We start from the raw sequence: 16487 nt of genomic DNA, 5'->3' as shown, positions 1-16487 counted from the left end.
CAGCCCCATTTTTCATTCTTACTTTGAAACCGGGTCTCACTGAGTCGCAAAGGCCCTCACTAAATAGTAGCTGAGGCTGTCCTCAAACCGCGATCCTCCCGTCCCAGCCTCCCAAATGCTGGGATGACAAGCTTTAGATTTTCTTAGGATACCGTCTCCTAAGACGCCCGGCATCGTCGGTGCCGCAGTCAACCAGGCCGCGCGGGGGGAGAAGCCGGCCGTGCTCGGCCCCTCCCCACTGGCCGCCCGCGCCCCCTCTGCCTCCCCAGGTCATCCACTGCAGCGGCTACCTGAAGATCCGGCAGTACGCGCTGGACGCGGCCCTGTACGACTCCTGCTACCAGATCGTGGGGCTGGTGGCCGTGGGCCAGTCGCTGCCGCCCAGCGCCGTCACGGAGGTCAAGCTGAACAGCAACATGTTCATGTTCAGGGCCAGCCTGGACCTCAAGCTCATCTTCCTGGACTCCAGGTGGGTCCGCGCCCCACCCCGCCGCGACATCCCCGAGGTGCCGAGGCCGGAAATCGGCCCAGGAGGCGTCGCCATGTTGAGTCAAACCGCAGTAAGGACCAAGTCCTACGAAGAATGTGGATTAGAAAGGGGCGTTAATGAAATCAAGTCCTGAGCGGAGAGGATGGGTGTCCGCCTCAGGGGCTGCCTTTAATTAATTAATTGGACTTGGATCATTTCCCCGGGGCTTGGAATGGAAAGGTGTGTTGTGGGCACAAGTTGGGCTTTTATTTATTTATTTTTGGAACTAGGAATTTAACTGAGGAGCACCCCGCCTTCGAATTAGATCCCCAGCCCCATTTTATCTTCTATTTCGAAACAGGCCCTCACTCAGTTGCTGAGACTGGCCTCCAACCCGCCACGCTCCTTGCTCAGCCTCCCAAGTCCGGGGGTTACAGGTGTGGACCGCGGTCCCAGCTCCAGTTAGACTTTTCTGAAGGCCCATCACCTGAGAATTCTGCCTCTCTTTTCCCCCAGGCTTGGAGGACTTTAAAACACAGCTTTTCACGCTGAGCGCTGCGTGAGCCCTTAGAGCAGCGGCAGCCAAGACAGGTGCGAGGCAGGGAGCAGAGAGCTCGCCTTCCCTGGGGGACACCAGGCCACAGCCCGGGGGTGCCCTGCCTGGGTTTGGGCTAGGGGAAGGGGCAGGGACTGAGGTGGAGGCACGGGTCTTATCTCAACCGAGTCTGGCCTCACTTGCTTTTATTTTCAAATTTAAATTTTTTTTCAGTACTGGGGATGGAACCCAGGGGCATTCTACCTCCGAGCTACACTCCTAACCCTATTTTTTTATTCTTTATTTTGAAGCAAGATCTCACTGAGTTGCAAAGGGCTGCACTAAGTAGCTGAGTCTGTCCTTTGAACTGTGATCCCCCTGTCTCAGCCTCCCGAATGCTGGGCTTACAAGTGTGTGCCACTACACCTGGCTTTCAAGTTTAATTTTTTGTGTGTGTGTGTGTGGCACTGGGGTTCCTGAAAGCCCTTCTACCTCCGGGCTACACTCCCAGACCTATTTTATATATTTTTTTTAAATTTGGAAACAGGGTCTTTTTAAGCCAGCGAGGCTGGCTCCGAACCAGCGCGATCCTCCTGTCTCCGCCTCCCAAGCGTGGGGATTACATGCGTGCACCACCACGCCCGGCGTCAAGTTTAATTTTAATTGGCAACTAATAACAATATTTTTATCTATTTTATTTTACTTTTTGGTGGTACTGGGGATTAGCCCAGGAGAGTTCTACCATTTAACTACATCTGCTCAGCTCCTTTTAGTTTTTACTTTGGGACAGGGGCTCACTATGTTGCCCAGGTGGGCCTCAAACTTGTGATCCTCCCGACTCATCCTCCTGAGTACTGGGGTAACAGGTGTATGCCCCTGAGCCGGCTGATGGTGTCTCTGGGATGAGGAGAGGTGTCGAGGAAGGTATACTGTACATCGTGGAATGATCAAGTCCTCAAGAGTTTGAGGTCTTGGGTTGGTAGGGCCTCTAATCACCGTCTGTGAGCCGGGCGTGGGGGCGCACGCTTGTCATCCCAGCATTCGGGAGGCTGAGACAGGAGGATCGCAGTTCGTGGACAGCCTCAGCTACTTACCGGGGCCTTTCACAACTCAGTGAGACCCTGTTTCAAAATAAATAATAGGAAAAAAAAATAGGGCTAGGGGTGTAGCTCAGAGGTAGAATGCCCCTGGGTTCCATCCCCAGTACTGCAAAATATAAAAATATAAAAATAATCAAAAAGTCTTAGGAAAGATGAGATCAGATCATAGCTGTGAAGCATTTGAAAAGCCAAAGTCCACCGATGTTGTGGCAAACACCAGTAAATCTCAGTTCCTGGGAGGCTGAGACAGGAAGATCCAAGTTCGAGGCCAGCTGTAACGACTTAGTGAGACTGTTTCAAAGTAAATAAAAAATAAAAAGGACTGGGTTCAATCCCTAGTACAAAAATAAAGAAATAAATAACCCAAAAAACAAAACAAAACAAAAAACGCACAAAGCCCTCTGTGTCTCTGGGCCTGTGGACTCCTAGGCTGCACGGGCAGGTGGCTCCATCAGTGTTTACAGCTATCATCAAAAAGACTGACCGTGTCACTTAGAGGAAAGGAGACTTATTTTCTTATGGTTTCGGGTTCAGTCTGTGTGAGGCGGGGGACCGCAGGTCTCAAGGCATGGCTGGGGGAGGTTGAGCGAGGGAGAGAACAGGGGGTGCTTCTCTGGAGGGCAGAAGTAAGACAGAGCAGGGGAGGGGAACCAGATAAAATCCCCAAGCTGCACCCCCAGGGACCACCTTCTCCAGCAAAACCCCAACAGCCTGGGCCACCACCCAGATACATCCATTCCAATGAATGTATCCACTGCTGGGATTACAACCCTCCTGGCTCGATGCATCAGCTCTGAACACCAATTCCTGACCTTCAAGGGGCCCGTCCTGCATCTAGCCGGAACAGCAGGGACAGCGATCTCTCTCCTAACTTGCTGATTGCGGCTGAGCCCTCCAGGATGAAGGATGTGTGTATTTGTTCCCTATTTGTCCTGAAGCCGGGATCACGTGACTCCCCACTGTCTCCTTTTTTTTTTTTTTTAAGAAGAGAGAGGCTTATTATTTTGCCCAGGCTGGCCTTGAACTCCTGGACTCAAAAGATGCTCCTGCCTCAGCCTTTTGAATAGTGGGGCCACCCATTAACATGTACCATTGTGCCCATCTCCTTGGTTACTTGGTGTTTTTGTTTGTTTGTTTGTTTTTTAATCCCGATGTCGTAGTGGCACATACTTGTAATCCCAGTCCTTGGGAGGCTGACACAGGAAGGTCGCAGGTTCTTGGCCAGCCTCGGCTACTTAGTGAGGTCCTACAACTTAATGAGATCCTGTTTCAAAATAAAGACTAAAAAATAGGGCTAGGGTGTAGCTCAAAGGTACTGCAAAAAAAAAAAAATCTTGTTATTTTTATTTTATTTTTACTTTTTAAAAAATAGTAATAAGCCGGGGTCCTCCTGTCTCTGCTTGGGAGGCGGAGACAGGAGGATTGCACAGGTTCGAAGCCAGCCTCAGCTACTTAGTGAGGCTCTCAGCAACTTAGTGAGACCTGGTTTCCAAATTTAAAAAAATTATATATATATATAATTTATTAGATCTGGGAGTATACCCCAGAGGTAGAAAGCCTCTGGGTTCCACCCCCAGTACCACCAAAAAAAAAAAAAAAAATAAATAAATAAATAAAAAATAAAAAATAGTGATAAGCCAGGCGCGGTGGTGCACACTTATAATCCCTGCGCTTGGGAGGCGGAGACAGGAGGATCACGCTGGTTCGGAGCCAGCCTCGCTGGCTTAAGAGACCCTGTTTCCAAATTAAAAAAAAAAAAAAAAATATATATATATATATATATATATATATATATATATATATATATAATAGGTCTGGGAGTGTAGCCCGGAGGTAGAAGGGCTTCCAAGAACCCCAGTACCACCAAAATAATAATAATAATAATAATAATAATAATAATATTATTATTATTATTATTATTATTATTATAAATAAAAATAGTGATATAACGTCACATCAAGTGATCAGTTTTGCCCCTTATTGGTTCTTTGTGGGAAAAGACCAGTCAGCCTGGGAGGGGCGGCAGGTGAGGACAGGAGTCGATCCTGTGGATGTGCCCCAGGACCTCTGACAGGAGACAAGCCACAACAGGTGGGGTCAGAGAGCCGCCAGCATCTTCCCAGAAACTCCAAGCAGACGCTCCTGGGGAGCCTGCCAGCCCCCTGGGGTGGGCTGTTTCCCTGCCCTGAGAAAAGAGCCCCCGAGAGGAGCCTGAGGTGCCCAGCGACAGGGGCTTTTTTTCCAGCAGGAGAAACCTCTGAAATCAGACTGGGAGACAGCGGGCCGCCCAAGCCACTGCCAGAGAACCAGGAGGAGCCAGCGCCTTCCTCCCTTGTTCTGCAGCCTAGACTTTCTCAGATGATTCACAGATAATCTCTTCTAGCAAATTCTCTAAAAAGGAAGACAAGAGTTGTGGAGGTTCTTATCTTTTTTTGGGGGGGCTAATGGGGCTCAGTCCAATGAGACTTTACCCCTGAGCTATGCCTCCAACCCTTTTTTTAAAAATTTTGAAACAGGGTCTTCCTAAATTGCCAAGGGCCTTGCTAAATTGCTGAGGCTGGCAATTACGATTCTCCCATCTCAGCCTCCCAAGTACTGGGATCATAGGCGTGTGCCACTGTGGAGGTCTGTTCAAGTGGTTCGGCCCCTACTGTTTTGACACACAGGGTTTTTCCAGCAAACGGTGGAGGCGGTAGCTTGCGGGCCAGGCCACTGCCCGAGGCTGCCTCAGACATGGCCGCGTGGCGCTCCAGTGGGGCCCCCTCACTTCATGAGTGAAGGCCACACCCCCAAATGTATGATGGATCAGATGACTGGTGACCTGGAAGATGACCTGTCCCTTCCCAAACCTTGCAGTTCTTTTCATAATGCGTCAGGAAACTTCCAGCAAAGCGCAAAGCTTTTATTACATGTGGCCATAAAGAAGGGGCTTCAGGGGTCAGACATGTGCCGGCGACCTCTCACCGGACTGCAGTCTGTCTGAGGGGTCTCTGGGCCAGGGGCCGGGGTCTGGGCTGGCCAGACTGAGGGGACTGCAGGAGCAACTCCGTTTGGAGAGGTCAACCCTCGTGTCCAAATCCCAGGAGCCACAGCGGGCGGTTGGCTGGAGGCCCAGGGGCCCCAGGACCCAGGAGTGAGGGCCTCGGGGTCCCGCAGCCACCCTACCCAGCACCGTCCCAGACTCGGCTGAACTCGGTGTCGCCTGCCATTGGGGGCCTGGGGTTTTGTGGGGTTTTCCCTTTGAAACTGTAGCTGGTGCTCTCGCTAAGGATGGGTGAATCCAGCGATATTGGGGTTTGGCGGACCCCTGACAGGTCTTCAGACACCAGAGGTCTGGAAAAGACTGGGTGGGCGTCCTGCCAAGCCCTTCCCCTTCTCCTGAGTTTCTAAAGCCAGTCTGTCCTTTGATGAGAAACTCAATCCATGTGTTTCTGATTCATTTGCATGCTGGGGCCCTAGTTCTCTGACGGAGGCGCCTCCCCCGTCCCACACTTCGGAGGGGTCTGGCTTCTCTTTGGACAAAGCCTGGCGGCTCAGTTTCCCTGCCACACAGTTCGACTCCTCTGCTGGGGCTTGACGTTCTAGGTGGCCCTTAGACGAGCCCCTGGGGCCCGGGGGCCAGTGAAGTCCCCCTCCTGCCTGGGCCTGAGAGCTGTACCCTTCCCAGCCTGCAGGAACACTTGTGAGGCATTCCTGGGGAAGCCAGGGTTCTCTGAGATTTATGACCTGACCCCTACACAGAACTCAACAGAGAGGAAGGGGAGTTACAGAAGGACTGTGAGGTTGAGCGTCCTGAGGATTCGCAGCCCGGCCAGCAGGGTCCCCCCATCCCAGCGCTCCTCTGTCCCCGTCCACGCTGCCGATCCCCAGAACTGACCCCTCAGCGTAGCCTCGCGTCCTTGGGACTCCCTCCTTGTCCCTCTCTTTCCTCTGTCCTTGTATATCTCTCACCAAGACGTCGAGGGCCGCTCCCTCCAAGGGCACGGTTACCCCAAGCCTGGGAATCCAGCCACCGCCACACACAGTGTCCCCCACGGCCCGAGCGACCCCAGGCCAGGGCTGACGCGGACTTAGCCGCTGACAGCCCCTGGTCTTCAAAGAGCCAAGATGGGAAATTAATCTGCCTGGGGTTTGGTGGGAAGAAGGCGGGGTCGTGTCACATAAGAGCTGGGAAAGGGTCTCCGTTTCTACGGAGGGCTTAAGAGGGGCCTTCCACTCACAATACCGCCCGTCGTCACGCTGTTTTCCGGGGGGTCTGAAATAATCCCCCACCGATACGAGGCTTACGATCTCCACTTATTCCCATTAGCAGGAATCACCCAGCCACAGGGCCTAGAGACCAAGCTGCCAGTTAACGGTGCCCAGAGTGGAGGGAACTTCTTTTTTATATTTTTTAAATTTTTGGTGGTGGCATTGGGGATTGAGCCCAGGGGCATTCTACCTCTGATCTACATCCCTAACCCTGTTTTATTTTATTTATTTTTTGTTTTGAAACAGGGTCTTGCTAAATTGCTCAGGGTCTCACTGATTTGCTGAAGTGGTCCTCGAACCTACTATCCTCCCTTCTCAGCCTCCCAGGTATTGGGATTATAGGCGTGCACCCCCACATCCAGCTGTGGATGGGGCTTTAAATACTCATGAGCTAGCCGGGCGTGGTGGCGCACGCTTGTAATCCCCGCGCTTGGGAGGTGGAGACAGGAGGATCGCGCAGGTTCGAAGCCAGCCGCGTGCGCTGGCTTAGGAGACGCTGTTTCCAAATACAAATTTAAAAATTGGTCTGGGAGTGGAGCCCGGAGGTAGAAGGGCTTCCAGGAACCCCAGTACCACCAAAAAAAAAAAAAAAAAAAAAAAAAAAAACTCATGAGCACAGTAACAACGATGTGGTAGCAACCCAGGGGCCATCAACCAAAAAATTCAAACCGTGGTGTCCCCATCAAACCCAGCATTACACTCGGTGCGGGAACCTCCTCCCCGTGGCCGTATCAGAGTCCACTCCTCGCACTCTCCGATAAGCTCGACCTTGAAGAAGGCTAGTCTCCAGCCATCCCAAACGAGCCGGCAGCCAGCGGTTTCTGAAGAACATTCCCGCGTGCTCACAAATAGCTACATCCTGCCCTGGGCTGCAGTTCAAAGACTTGCTTCTTATTAAAAAAAAAAAAAAAAAAAAAAAAAAAAGATCATTCTTAGCTTCCAAAACCAACACCCACCCCTCCGCCGGCCCCAAAGCCTTTTAGCACTTGATTAGTTGGCAAAACCAATATTAGCTTAAAGGAGAGGCAATCACGGAACCGCCCGTCCTCCCTCAGGGTGACCGAGCTGACCGGCTACGAGCCGCAGGACCTGATCGAGAAGACGCTGTACCACCATGTGCATGGCTGCGACACCTTCCACCTCCGCTACGCGCACCACCTCCGTGAGTAGCCGCCGCCACTGCGCTTGAGCGGGGAGCTGCCGGGAGGGACAGCGCGGACCTGTGCGTCTTAGGCCCCGGCATGGCTTCTTCCTCCCCTGCTTAGGCACGGCCCAGTTCCGGTGCTCCAGCACCCGGTTCTCAGGGGCTCAGGGGAAGGGCAGCTGGGGAGTGGTCTGGGAGTTGCCTGAGTCCTGTGTTTGGAATCCCAGCTTCTCTGTGGAATCTGGACATCTACCGGGAGTAACAGGCACAGCTGAACGGATGCCCAGGGTGCTCAGGACAACCGGGCGTTGGTTTAAGTGGTTAAGTACACGACGAGCCCAGGAAGGGAGATTCTGGTGTGCATACACCAGATGATGTGATGGCGGTCCAGAGAGGTCCAGCCACGTTGTCCGTGGTCACCTAACAGGAAGGTAGGGGAGCCAGGGGCTGAACCTAAGCGGAGCCCAGCTGCTGATCCCCACCCTGCTGCGGATCCTGAGGGGAGGTGATTCTTATCTCCCAAGATAGCAGAAGTCAGCTCAGAGAGAGTATTGACTTTGCCCATGGGTGGCCTGGGAACCTCTGGATGCCCGCGGCCGAAGTGTTTGAACAGGTGGCGCTGAGAGTCCCTCGGGAGGCAGAAAGCACTGTGGGTGCAGTGGGGCACGTGGCCTCCCGCTGGCCAGCCACACCGGGCCGGTGACTGGCCAAGGGTGCTGTTTAACGGGACACAGATGGCCGGAGGGCCTGCCTGTGGCTGGAGGACGGGGACTGGGGCCATTGAGCGCTCACGGGGGTGTCGGCTCTTTCCAGGGCTGAGCCCTGCACCGAGCAGGACTCCTGGCTGGCTGTTCAGACTCCTGCGCCCTGTGCACAGGGAGACGCCGGCTTGTGAACAGTCCGTTCTTGTGTTTTACGACTAGATCAGGATCTTACACAACCCCCCTGCCTCTCCCGAGCCCGGCCGGTGGGGCAGCAGCCGCTGAGCACCGGGTGAGCTCTGGGGCGGCGGCTCCTGTGGGCGCTGGCGAGCTTACTCATGCATGGGGCGGCGGGTCTCCTCTAGAGTTCTGCAGGCTGGATCGGGCAGGTGGGAAGAGGCCAGTGCAGGGTGTGCTCTGAAGATAGGAGTGCCTGCCCCATAGAACAGTCTGGAAGGGAGGGTAGTGCTACTTGGAGGGCAACGGTGGGAGCCCGGAGAGACGGAGGGCATACAGGATGGGGGTTGGCTTAAGCATGATACAGTCATGTGACCGCAGGGAAACCAGCCTCATCCAGGGCCACTCCCCTGTTCTCCGGTCTTTGCCAGGTGTTTGGAGATCAACTTCATGGATGAGGGGGGAGTTGACAGATATTTGTGTTCTTGTGATCTGCAGGTCTCAGGCCCTTTGAGGCCAGAACATGTTTACTAATTTTAAGCAAAACCATTAGGGCAAAATTACCAAAGGAAGATTAGAGTGACTCGTATAGATCCAAGAACACATTCTAAAAGGCTGTACAAGAGTCACAAGCTCAAATTCTTAGGATGCCAAGCCTGGAACACGAGTGCATGCATGGGCCAGCATAGGGCACCAGGGAGTGGTGGAGCCTGTGGCTGGCTGGAGGGCACACGGCCCTTCCTGTCGCAGTCTGTTTTCTGTTGCTGTAACTGAACGCCACAGACTGGGTAATTTATAAAGAGTAAAGGTTTTGAAGGCCGGGACAACACTGAAGTCTGAAGACTAGTGGGGTTGCATTTGGCAAGAGCCTTTTTACTCTTCCCTGAGGCTGTGCTCTCCCTGGACTCTCCAAGCCTTCTTACAGACCCTCACCCAGCAGGCGCAGGGTTGGGGTGGGGGTAGGGCCACACCGGGAGGTGCCAGTGTCCTGGAGACCCAGTCTCCACCAAGTGCGTGCCTTGGCTTCAGTGTCACCAACTACACTCACTCTGAAGTCCCACCTGGCAGAGGAGACAATAACCTGGGGCACAGAGATGGTGGGTACCACCCCCCCAAGTGGTGCAGTGAATTCATTTCCTGGGGTCGCTATAACACATGTCCTGAATCTGGGTGTCTTAACATGATAGAAAGGTATTCTCAGTTCTGGAGGCCACAGCTGGAAATGTAACAAGCAGCTTCCAGAGCCTCTGGGGAGGCTCCTTCCGGCCTCCTCCCACTGTTGGTGGCCTCAGTGTCCCTTGGCTGGTGGCTGCATGGCCGTGACCTGCCACATCTCTGTAACATGACATTGAAATTGAGCTGGGGAGTCACGAAGGGGGCAAACACCAACCAGGTTATTTAATCAGCCTAATCGACCGGCACCTTCGGGCAGGCCTGCCAGCCGTGGGGGAAGGGACCAATGAGCCACGTGGCCAGCAGAGTCGGCCAGTAGTCCCGGTCGGTTGGCAGAGTCACGCAGCGGAGCAGAAGTACCGATATTTAAAGCGGGCAGGGGGGGGAGGTTGGGGGGAGCAGTGTGGGAATGCCGATTCCCTCACGACATCCAGAGTCTCACAATGCCTGGAGTCTGTCTTGCAATGTTTGGAGTCTCAAGGTACCTGGGTTCTTGCGATATCTACGCTTCTGGCTTCCGGGGTTCTACCTCCTGTCCCCGCTGCGGGGTCCCATGGGGGAAGGGAGGGACCCGACCTATCATCTTCATAGGGCCTTCTCCTCCTCTTCCCTGTCTTAATCCAGGCTTGGATTTGGGGCCCACCCGGGTAAACTGGGGCAACCTTATCTTAAGGTCCATAGTTTGTTTGCAGAGACTCTTTTCAAATGAGTTCACATCTGTAAGTTCAGAGGGTTAGGACAATGTGTATCTTTTTTTAGGGGAGCGTTAGTCATTCAACGCAAGCGTTGTGTGGGTGTGTGGGGATGAGGTGCTGAGGACTGAATTCAGAAGCATTCTACCTCTGAGCTACGCCCCCAGCCCTATTTTATTTTTTATTTTGAAACAGAGTCTTGCTGAGCTGCAGAGGGCCTCACTGATTTGCTGGCCTGTCCTCGAATCTGCAATCCTCCTGTATCAGTCTCACAAGCACTGGGATTACAGGTGTGCACCACCAGGACAGGCATTGAGGGTGACCTTTTCTGCCCTTAAATCCAAAACAGAAACAGAAATTGTGCTCCAGGCCCAAGCTTGCTGTCAGTCTTGGCTGTGCCTGGGTAGAATTCTAGGGGAACCAGGAGGAGGAGGACTGCCTGCTTCGATGGATAGAATTCCTATCCCAGAATGGCCTTGGAAAACCAAGAATTCTAGCTCCCACCCAAGCGTGGCCACCCAGAATCCAGGACCATCTTCAGCTGTGATGTTGGCGATGCCGCGGGTGTGACCTGAGCCTCCGCTCTGGGAGCTCAGGGTTACGGGCATCTCCTGTCCCCATCCATCACCACCATAAAAAGGGGATTGTTCTATGGCTGTCCAGCCTGGGAGCGTTTCAAGCAACTAATTAGAGTTGATAGACTGGAAGGAAAATTCATGCAAACCAAAGAATGTTGTGACTAAGTGTCTAGGATTTCAGTTTGAACTGATATGTTGACTATCGCCGTGGCTCGAAGGGAAGCCAGGGGGGAAGAAAAGGAATTACACATGTGTGTGTGTTTGGTCTCTGTGTCTAAGCCACATCAGCCACGTACGCAGTCAGGGAATTAGATAAAAACGAAAGGTCCTCGGTGATTTCTGCAGTCTGGCTCTGAACCCCAGGATATCTGGGGTGCGCTGGCTTCCTTTTACCCAGCTTGAGATGGTTAGAAGCTGGTTTTCTGGAAGGTTGCAAGAAATAAGAAGAAATTTAAAGTTTGAGATAAGAACCAGGAACAGTCTAGGGTCCTCTTCCCAGGGGTGTCATGGACACCGTGAGGCACAGCTTTCCAAGTTGGGGAGCCTCGCCAGCATTGCTGTCGAAGACGGAAAGTGTGACGTAGCGGGGTCACTCACGGGACCCGCTGCAATCGTGTGGGGTCTCTTGGCTATGGGAGCCACATGCAAGTTGGTGCCCGTCACTGGAGCTACGGAGAACCTTCTGGAGGCTGCTGCCCCTTCCTCCCACGGACGCCACCTGGGACACCTAGGCTGGGGCCCCAGGTCCTCCTGCCGCCGCCTCTTCTTGTGGGGGGTTAACGAGGCCGTGCACAGGAAAAAAGCTGGAGACAGAAGCTATGTTGTTGTTGTTGATTTTTTGTACTGGGAATTGAACCCAAGGACATTCTACCTCTGAGCTACATTCCCAGATCTGTTGTACTTTTTAATTTTTTTTTTTTTTTTTTTTTTTTTGGTGCTACCGGGGGAAGCCCTTCTACCTCCAGGCTACACTCCCAGACCTACTTTTATACCTTTTTTAAAAAAAATTTGGAAACAGGGTGTCTTAAACCAGTTTGCGCGGGGCTGGCTTCGAACCTGCGCGATCCTTCTGTCTCCGCCTCCCAAGCGCGGGGATTACAAGCGTGCGCCACCGCGCCCGGCTACCTTTTTAATTTTTGAAGCAGGGTCTCACTAAGTTGATAAGGGTCTCGCTGAATTGTCCAGGCTGTCCTTGAACTTGCGATCCTCCTGTCTCAGTCTGTGATACTGGGACTACAGGTGTACACCAGCATGCCCGACTTGTTTTTGTTGTTGTTGTTGTTGTTTTTTTTTTTTTTTTCAGTACTGGGGATTGAACCCAGGGGCATTCTACCTCTGAGCAACACCCCCAGCCCTGTTTTATTCTTTATTTTGAAACAGAGTCTCACTGAGTTGTGGAGGACCTCATTAAGAAGCAGAGGCTGACCAAGATTCTCCGGTCTCAGCCCCCCAAGTACTGGGATTCCAAGTGTGCGCCACCACGCCCAGCTGAGTTGCTTCTTTTTTAAGTGTTTGCCGATTTAATTTGCTGTTTTTTGCTTATTTTTATTTTTTTATTTTGTACTGGGAATTGAACCCAGGGGCATTCAAGTCTGAGCCACATCTCCCTTTGTCAGACAAACAGTTGAACATTCCCTCATGGTTTCAACCATTTGCTTGAGCTCTGGCAACTCCTCCTACTTCTTTTAAGGGTCTTAGTGTATTCATCTACCAGCACGAGCTCTTTACATATGAAGACCAACAACTGCATGGTTTCAGTGGGCGATAAAGAACCAGCAACTTAGTAGGGTGAGACCACAATGGCGGTGAGCTCCAGGGCAGTGTTTGGGTAGATGACGGGGGACTTTGCCTTGTGGTCTAATACGAGGGCTGAATTTCTGTTGTGTGAGTCTGGGGCCTGGGGGGAGAGTGCTCTGGAGCCGGGGTGAGATCCTGAGTGCCTTTACTGGGCTTCCTCCCTTCCCCGCCCCTAGCTCTGGCGCTGTCCTCCTCCTGGCCTCCTCATCTGCCTCTCTGAGGGCTGTGAGGGGGCACGTGGTGTACAGGTGCACCCCGGCTTTGGGGGAGCTGCTCCTGGTCAGTAGCCTGAAGCTTGCAGCCATGCACGAGAGATGGGCCCACGGGTCCAGTTTTCAGCCACAATATGACGCTTAATGGAACAGCCCTTGGTTACAGTTTAGTTTTAGTAACTAGGCTACTCACCCCTCTGCCCATTAAAGACTTAGTCCATCAAAACGTGATTGTGGATTTGAGAGGCTAAAAAATCAAATCGGATTTTATCACCTTGCCAGGTACCAGTGCTGTTGGTGTGGGGGGGGGGGTTGGTTCCCCACTGAAAGCAGATATTGCTAAATCGGAGGTCCTAAGCGGGCGCCTTGAGGCTGCAGGTGTGTGTGTGTGTGTGTGTGTGTGTGTGTGTGTGTGTGTGTGTGTGTAAATGTGGGTGTAAGCACGCACCTTCCTACAGAGAAAGCTCACCTCCCTGCCAAATTCGCAGAGCTGCCCTTGGCCCCCAAAGGCTTCGAAGCCGGGATGCGGGTCGCAGCGGGGCCTCGGGGCGGGGCTGAGGACTCGTGTCTCCTTGTGCTTGCAGTGCTGGTGAAGGGCCAGGTCACCACCAAGTACTACCGGCTGCTGTCCAAGCTGGGCGGCTGGGTGTGGGTGCAGAGCTACGCCACCGTGGTGCACAACAGCCGCTCGTCCCGGCCGCACTGCATCGTGAGTGTCAATTATGTCCTCACGTAAGTCAGCCCATTCCTCTCCTCCTCCTCTCCCCGCCCTCGTCCATCCTCCACAGAGCGCCACCCCCCCCCCTCTTTCTGAAACTGCTCATTTGTGTCTTGTTTGGTTTTTACTGGATCCGTCTTCTAGTCTTTGGGGAAGATGCATCCCATCTCCATGCTCAGCAGCCTGGACCAAGTTCCAGGCTGGGGAAGGGACAGGAAGAGGGAGCCTTGACGTGGGTGTGGCTCAGCTCCCAGCACAGAGCCGGGGTGGAGAGGGAGCTCCCGCATTAAATAGGATGCCAAAGGCGAGGTGCACAGCTTGTCATCCCAGCATTCGGGAGGCTGAGGCAGGAGGATCTTGGTTCGTGGACAGCCTCAGCTACTTAGTGAGGCCCTTTGCAACATGGTGAGGCTCTGTTTCAAAATAAAGGATAAAACATAGGGCTGAGAGTGTCGCTTGGAGGTAAAATGCCCCTGGGTTCCATACCCGGTTCCACAAAAAAAAAAAAAAAAAAAAAAAGGATGCCAAGAGGGTTCACATCCCAGATCAGGAATACGAACCCGCCCACAAACACAGGCCATCCTGGATGCTCCTGCCACCTGGAAATCTCCCATTTACACCCGTTTTCCCATGTGGCCTATTGTAAATCACAGTGAATATTTGGTCCCTTAAAAGCCCCAGAAAGACTAGGCACCATCCCAGTAGTTGGGAGGCTGAGACGGGAGGATTGCAGGTTCAAGGTCAGCCTCAGCAACTTAGTGAGGCCCTCAGCAACTTAATGAGACCCTGTTTCAAAGTAAAAAATAAAAAAAGGGGTTGGGGGTGTATCTCAGAGGTAGACTGCCTTTGGGTTCAATCACTAGCGCCCCCCCACCCAGCCACAGAAAGGCAAGTTTAGTCACAAATGTGTGTGTGTGTGTGTGTGTGTGTGTGTGTGTGTGTGTGTTAGTGGGGATGGAACCCAGGGGCATTCTACCTCTGAGCTCAATCCCTAACCCTTTTTATTTTTTTATTCTGAAACAGGGTCTCATTAAGTCGTCAAAGGCATTGCTAAATTGCTGAGGCTAGCCTTGAACCAGATCCTCCTGTCTCAGCCTCCCAGGTTACTGGGATTATAGGCATGCTCTACCAAGTCCACCTAACCATAAATACTTTTTTTTCCCTTCTTCTTTTGGCACTGGGGATTGAACTGAGAAGCATTCTACCTCTGAGCGACTCCTCCCAGCCCTTTTTATTTTTTATTTCAAAATAGGGTTTCACTTAGTTGCTGAGGCTGACCTTGAACCTACGACCCTCCTCTCTCAGCCTCCCAAGTACAATGATTACAGGCTTGCAGCGCCAGGCCTGGCTAGTCACAGATACTTTGAAGGAGTTGGAGCAGGACATGCATCTAGCCAGCTGCATACGCCCGTGGAGCACAGCTACTGTGCATTAAATCACCCTGCTGGCTCTGGTTCTGGGCTTGCTGTCCTCACTGAACAGTCCTCTTGACGCTGTGAGCGCAGCAGCAGGTGGGGGTGGCGCTCTGCGTAGAGGCCCTGGGTTTGACTCTCAGCACTGGGGAAAAAAAAAAATGCCAGGAGGCCTTAGGTTCCAGGTTCTTTCGTAGAACCATGGCCAGGTCCCTATGTGTTTTATTATTAATTTTTTTGTGGTACCAGCGGCATTCTACCTCTGATCTATACCCCCAGCCCTATTTTTATTCTTTATTTTGAAACAGGGTCTCACTAAGATGTGGAGGGCCTCACTAAGTAGCTGAGGCTGACCACAAACCTGCGATCCTCCTGCTTCAGCCTCCCAAGTACTGGGATTACAAGCTTCCGCCACCGCGCCCGGCTCCCTGTGTGTTTTAGAAGCAGAGCAATCTTGGCAAAATGGAGTGGAGATGATGCGCTGGCCCCTGCGCTGTTATTCCCGGGCAACCAGCGTGGACAGGTGTGGCGGGGGGGCACCTCTGCTGCGGCTGGACGCCAGGCTCTGGCCTCCGACAGCCCCGGCCCCAGCCCAGCCTCCCTCTGTGCCTTGACAGGGCTCTCAGCCGCAGTGGCACCTGGTGTCCCCAGGATGCGGGGGTCTGTGCGGTTTGCAGAGAGCTAGCCTACCATCGTCCCTCAGTCCTGCCTGACACCAGGACCCTCGCTCCGCAGTCCAGGCCGGCAGGTGGCTTGTAGAAGGCGGGCACCCGGCGGCGCTCATAACCGCCCACCTCCGCCCTGCGCTGAGACGCTGGGCCCTGAGAAGGAGCCTGCTCAGGGTGGAGCCAGGGAAGCCCTCCTCCTCCGCCGCCCCGACGTGACTCGCCCACTCTTGCTTTCCAGGGATATTGAATACAAGGAAGTCCAGCTGTCGCTGGACCAGGTATCGACTTCCAAGTCCCAGAACTCCTGGAGGGCCACCTTGTCTACCTCACAAGAAACTAGGAAATTAGCTAAGCCCAAAAATACAAAGATGAAGACAAAGTCGAGAACAAATCCCTACCCCCCGCAGGTAACGCGCGTGTCCCGCAGGCAGCCAGTGGCGCTCCCAGGGGCTCTGGACGCCTGGGCATGGGCGGGAACCAGGAGTCTCTGGACGCACAGCAGGGCTGTCCCTGTGGGGTGAAGCAGGGACCCTCAGATCTCCTGTGTACCCGGTAGTGATGCCCCGTGGGGAAGGATGCTGTCCAGGTAGACCATGGAGAGTAGGAAAAAGAACTCAGAACTGGGACGGCCAGGAGCCTACATCCATCACATGTGGGTCAAAACATCCCCAAGCCGGGCGTGGAGGCGCACGCTTGTAATCCCAGCACTTGGGAGGCTGAGACGGGAGGATCACAGTTCGAGGACAGCCTCAGCTACTACTTAGTGAGGCCCTTTGCAACTCAGTGAGACCCTGTTTCAAAATAAATAATAAAAAATAGGACTGGGGGTGTAGCTCAGAGGTAGAATGCCCCTGGGTTCC

General features: G+C 53.2%; 1 protein-coding gene across 2 annotated transcripts in view; it reads left to right on the top strand.

Annotated features, from left to right (window-relative positions):
* SIM2 (SIM bHLH transcription factor 2) overlaps positions 1-16487 on the top strand; it is a gene marked incomplete at both ends in the record, with an annotated part of 49655 nt that overhangs the window by 28160 nt on the left and 5008 nt on the right. For both annotated transcript variants that reach the window (XM_080695440.1, XM_080695441.1), the window contains 4 exons: positions 270-469; positions 7411-7517; positions 13414-13561; positions 15866-16034. In XM_080695440.1, coding sequence (XP_080551566.1) covers positions 270-469; positions 7411-7517; positions 13414-13561; positions 15866-16034 — 624 coding nt within the window. The remainder of the gene's footprint in view (positions 1-269; positions 470-7410; positions 7518-13413; positions 13562-15865; positions 16035-16487) is intronic.

This window comes from Muscardinus avellanarius (genome assembly GCF_963383645.1).
Source record: "Muscardinus avellanarius genome assembly, chromosome: 5".
NCBI lineage: Eukaryota > Metazoa > Chordata > Mammalia > Rodentia > Gliridae > Muscardinus > Muscardinus avellanarius.
This window is presented reverse-complemented; position numbering and strand designations above follow the sequence as displayed.